We start from the raw sequence: 5,930 nt of genomic DNA on the forward strand, positions 1-5,930 counted from the left end.
TAGGTATAAATATCCCAGCAAACCCGGGCGACACCTTCGACCTTAACTTCAGACCCCTACTCTCCATATTCGAATCAGAATTGACAGGATGGTCCAACCTCCAACTTTCATGGTTCGGTCGGATCAACTCCCTTAAAATGAATATCCTGCCCAGAATCCTCTATGTCTTTCAGACTGTACCACTAGATATCCCTAAGAGTTTCTTCTGGAGTTGGACTGGAGAGGGCAGGGGGCCTTCCCCCTCGCCTTAACCCTTCTGGGAGCTTGGAGCCGAGTAGTCAAGAGTAGAAAGCTAATAAATGTACCGGGCCCATTAACACCTCTCTCCGGAAACCCCCAACTCCCAGCCACTCTAACAGCAACAGAATTATCTATCCTACCAGACATATCAAAGCCACGAGCCCGGGTGGTCTGAGGACCAAGCGGTATGCGCCCACTATGCGAATTAGTAGGAGCCCGCAGAGCAAAACCGGGCGCCTGGATGCAATACTTCCAGGTGAGGGACTACCTAAGAGCGTTTGGCGACCCCGGACCACTGAGCTCAGAGCTTACCCCATTCGAGAGGCTCTGCGTCAGTCCTGACTCGCCCCTCATGCAATATCTCTGCTGTACGGATTGCTGGTCGAAGCGAGGTTGGGAACGTCACGTTTGCCATGGGAGACGAGATGGGAGGAAGCGCTGGGCAGGCAGATTCCCGGAGAGCTCTGGAGCAAATCATACCAGCTAACCCACAAATTGTCCATTTCAACAAGAGCCCAGGAACTCAACTACAAAATCATCACACAGTGGTACAGAACTCCGGACAGACTCCACAGAATCTTTCCGGAAGTCCCAAATGAATGCTGGAGATGAGGCTCTGAGGTAGGAGACATGCTACACATCAGGGGGTCATGCCCGCTAATTGCGCCCCTTTGAGGAGACATCGCCAAGGTCTATGAAAAGACCTGTAGGTCCTCGGTGTCCCTGAACCCCGAAATTGCCCTCCTTTCTAAGCTCCCAGGCCCTATTTCTAGGACCAAAAAAAGCCTACTAAGTTATTTTATCATGGCCATGCGCCACATCATCTCCTAACATTGAAGGCGAGGGGGAGGGATTCCGAGGACTACATGGGTGGAAGCAGTTGAAAACATCAAGTATATGGAGGATTTTCGGAATAGCGAGGCCACACCAAACCCTTCAATAGCTGACACACGGGACGTCTGGACGCCCTGGATAGATTTTAAAGGCTCCCCATTCTTTCCCAAATGGCTGGTTGACGGGTCCCTATAGATAACAATGAAAAACCCGCCTATGTACTGACACGGCCTCTTCCCCAGCTGGCCCCACAATATCCCCTATCCCATTAACAACAGCTGCCTCACGAGATGAGGAGATATACAAATCCCCCCACCCCCTTTCCTTGCCCTTCTTCGCCTACTCTCCCCCCCCCCCCCACTCCTTCTTCTACCCCTAAAGTTCCTTTTGTTGTATCCTGTTTTTCCTACTGTTCTAGATAGAAAATAGGTCTGCAATGCACAGTATTCAGTCTTTCGGGGAGAATGGAAACTCTACAGCTGTGAATTTTGTGGCGCGGGTGCATCCCCCTGGGGAGGGCCTTACCCGCATCTGCCCACAGCATTAGAAAATGCTCCCCCGCATGTTCAAATAACTACACACTTTTAATTCAATGTTGTGTTGCTGACTTGAAAATTCAATAAACATATTTTGAAAGAAAATAAGCCCTACCCAGATTTTTTGGGAAGACTTGAAATATAAGCCCTATCCTGAAAATAAGCCCCAGCTGCATTACATTAAAAAAAATGGAATACTTACCTAGCAGGATCGATCCAGGTCCTCCTGCTGCCGCCTATAGCTCAGCTGTGCGTTCTGCAGTTCTCGTTCACACACAGAAGATAATTTCTTGGTTATGGGATACATAAATCCCACCTCCAGGAAGCGATGGCTCCTATTGGTTCTCGAGCACTGCTCAGCCAATCCATGCAGCGCTCGATGAACTAATGCGATGGCTGTGATTGGTTCATCGACTGCTGTTCAGCCAATAAACGCAGCGCTCGATAAACCAATCATAGCCATCGTGTTGTGGAGGGGGGATTTATGAATTGGCCAATCAATGCCACGGCTCAGCATGTTGTAGGTCCAGAGAGCAGCGGGAAAGACCTGGACTGAGCCTGGTAGGTAAGTATAATTAGACACCCCCCGAAAATAAGACCCAGTGCCTGTTTTGTGACAAAAGTTAATATAATACAGGGTCTTATTTTCAGGGAAACATGGCATCATTATGACAACTGTCCATTAACGGGTTAATAGTGACTGATCTTGTGCCGTGCAGCCCCGCCCTGTAGTCAACAGAAAAAAACCCGCCCATGGGTCTATGACGGTCAGGAAGTAGTAGTTTCATTTCTCTCTTCCTTTGTCAGCCATGGCGTCTGCTGCTGTGAGAGACGAGCTGCTCTGCTCCATCTGTCTGAGCACTTATACAGATCCTGTAATGCTGAGATGTGGACACAACTTCTGCCGGGTCTGTATTCATCGTGTGCTGGATACACAGGACGAGGCTGGAGTTTATTCCTGTCCTGAATGCACAGAGGAGTCTCAGGAGCGGCCGGCACTGATGAGATGCTTAGCTCTGCGTAACATCATAGAGAATTTCCTGATTACTCCTCCGACACAAACGGAAGCCGAGATCTTCTGCACTTACTGTGTGGACTCTCCTGTAGCGGCCGCTAAATCCTGTCTGCTGTGTGAAGCTTCTCTGTGCGAGAAACACCTGAAAGTTCACAGCAAGTCAGCAGAACACGTCTTATGTGAGCCCAGCGCCAACCTGGAGGACAGGAAATGTTCTGTCCATAAGAAGATCCTGGAATATTACTGCACTGAGGATGCCATCTGTATCTGTGTGACCTGCAGTCTGGCCGGAGAACATCGGGGTCATCGGGTGGAGATGCTGGATGAGGCCTCTGAGAAGAAGAAGAGACTGAGAAATGTTCTCCAGAAACTGATCACAAGGAGAGAGGAGACTGAGGAAAGAGTCCGGAGTCTGGAGGAACGCAGGAGGAAAGCTCAAGAAAAAGCAGCTGGAGAAGCGAAGACAGTCACTGCCCTGTGTAGAGACATCAGGAGACGGCTGGATGATCTGGAGAAGAGGGTCCTGAGCGAGATCTCCAGGCAGGAGAAGGAAGAGTCACTCTCACTGTCTGCTCTGATGAAGAAGCTGGAAATACAGAAGGACGAGCTGTCCAGGAAGATGAGACACATGGAGGAGCTGTGTAACATGACTGATCCACTGACTGTCTTACAGGAACCAGACACCGGGGACTTGTATGATCCTGAGGACACAGGGGGACACGATGGAGGTGATGGGGACACGGTGGGACATGATGGAGGTGATGGGGACACGGTGGGACATGATGGAGGTGATGGGGACACGCGGGGACATGATGGAGGTGATGGGGACACGCGGGGACATGGTGAACCGCTTCATGATGTAGATGGTCCAGATGTGGCTGTGATCTCAGACACATTACACACATTATGTGACATAGTAACAGATATTAGGAGGGGGATCTATGTGGAGGATCCTGCAGACATATTACTGGATGTAAACACAGCTGCTAATGATATCCATATATCAGATGACCTGAAAACTGCAACCAGCATACAACAGAACCAGAACCGTCCAGAAACATTACAGAGATTCCAGTATGATCAGGTGATGAGCAGGAGGGGATTCTCCTCAGGACGATATTACTGGGATGTGGAGGGCAGTAGATCAGGGGGGTGGATGGTGGGGATGTGTTACCCCAGTATAGACAGGAGGGGGCAGCAGTCATACATTGGCTATAATAACAAGTCCTGGTGTTTGTGGAGGTCTTATAGTGAGTATTCAGTGAGACATGACAGTGAAGAGATCCTGTTACCTCACATTATATCCAGTAATAGATTCAGGATCTGCCTGGATTATGGGGCCGGGCGGCTGTCCTTTTATGAGCTGTGTGACCCCATCAGACACTTACACACCTTCACTGCCTCCTTCACCGAGCCGCTTCATGCTGTATTATGGGTATTTAATGGTTCAATAACAATATTGGGAGAAGCAACAACTGGGAGAAACCATAATAGAAACTGACCAGAGACAGAACTGAAAAACAAACTGATTGGTAGATCAGACAGCCAATGGGATGAATAAGGTGGGGCTGCAGGGGATTATAACCAAAGCCAGGCCCACTTGACCATTTTCCCGGAGTAGGGGACTGCGTATCCCTGCATATTGTCATGTTCTTACACGGTTATGCCTGCACATGTACACGTATTTTACTCACGCTGTCCTGCGCCGGCTGGCTGGTTTCTTCTTTTTTTCCCTTTCCTTCTCCTGTCTCCTGGCAACATAAAACCGCCATACATATGTAATGTAATTGTGTAAGCGCTGTGTTGTGAACGCACCCATAGAGAACAATAGGGCTGTTATGTGCATTATATGCGGTAAAATAGAACATGCTGCGCTCTTTATTACGCACATAACATACGCAATAAAATATAGGCAAGCGTGAGCGGAACAGTGAGAGCAATGTCCTTTCATTGACACCTTTTGCGCGTATTATATGCGTGCGCTGTTAGTGTGATGGAATGCTACAGCTATATTCTTGTGCTCCGAATCCAACGGGGTTCAGTTCGAGCTGCTTGAAGGATCATAGACTCGGTCACACAGCATTCTGCGTAATCAGCTGATTGTTCCTTTATTAGAAAAAAATAGAAATATTTATACGTTTTTTTAGACTCAGACATTGAAAACGAGCCGAACAACAGCCCTTATTTATAGAGAGCGAAGGGCAGGATGGCGCAGGAGAGACCATTGGGACTTCTCTCACAGTACATTGCGTGTGTTATACCCAATGCACATATGTTGGTGCCCGGCCTATCTGACCGCTGTCCTTATGACTAGATCACATGTGGGGGATCCGCTGTGATTGTATTCTGGCTGTGATCCCTGTGTCTCCTTATGGATAATCCTCCGTGTGTCATTGCTGTTTATCCCAATGATGTCTGATCTACTACATCACATGAACCAGCACTCCCATTTTACCAGGATTGTCCCCCAAAAGAGAGCGCTAAGTGGGTGAAGTCCATGAAAATCTGCATAAAGGTGGCATCCTGATATGTTTGTGGGGTTCCCGGGTAGATCAGGTCGGCTTCAAGACTGGGTTCACACGGGACTGAAATCTCGCGGAATGACCCCACGGAAATACCGCGAGATTTGTGCGAGAGAAATGCAGCTGCAAAACCCATGGCCTTTCGTCGCGGGTTTAGGAGCGGCTTCACCGCCTGCATTCCGCTGCGGCCATCTCTCCCCATAGAGAGGAGAGGATCCACTGCGGAAGCGGGGAAATAATTGATATGCCACGTCTTTGAGTTCCGTGTGGCTTGTCAATCTCAGTGCGGCTCGGTCGCAGCGTATGGATGAGATTTTTGTAAATCTCCTGCACTTTGCTGGCTAATCCCAGGATTAAAGTCGCAGGCGGAATTTCTCTGCAGAAAGTCTGCACGGAACGTTTGCGGCAATTCCGCCCCGTGTGAACGCAGCCTAAGTGTTGTGAATGACGCTTCATTAGGGTTAAATACAAATAACGCTCCACATACACGGAGATCGCTGTGCGCAGCTCGTCCGTGGAGCCGTCCTACGGATGAGCGTGTGTAGAGCGCCGGACACTTCCTGTGTAGCACCCGGCCCTGGGATCTTGTCTTATGGACACATCAGATGTATTTGTTATGGTGACATTCTACCCAAAGGGGAACGCTGAAGTCACGCGGATGATTTACCGCAGTCTTACTGCTTATCACATGTAACGTCTTGTGACTGTGGACCCCGATCCCTACTGAATTACATCATCCCAGATGTTCGCAGCCGCCTTTATAGGGACCCGTCACCAGCTGTC

General features: G+C 49.2%; 1 protein-coding gene across 1 annotated transcript; it reads left to right on the forward strand.

Annotated features, from left to right (window-relative positions):
- Positions 1 to 2,413: 2,413 nt before the first annotated feature.
- On the forward strand, positions 2,414 to 4,970 carry LOC136611049 (E3 ubiquitin/ISG15 ligase TRIM25-like). The gene has a single exon (XM_066590300.1). The coding sequence runs from the start codon at positions 2,420 to 2,422 to the stop codon at positions 4,124 to 4,126; it is 1,707 nt and encodes a 568-aa protein (XP_066446397.1). The 5' UTR covers positions 2,414 to 2,419; the 3' UTR covers positions 4,127 to 4,970.
- The last annotated feature ends 960 nt before the right edge of the window (positions 4,971 to 5,930 follow it).

Source organism: Eleutherodactylus coqui, chromosome 2 (genome assembly GCF_035609145.1).
Source record: "Eleutherodactylus coqui strain aEleCoq1 chromosome 2, aEleCoq1.hap1, whole genome shotgun sequence".
NCBI lineage: Eukaryota > Metazoa > Chordata > Amphibia > Anura > Eleutherodactylidae > Eleutherodactylus > Eleutherodactylus coqui.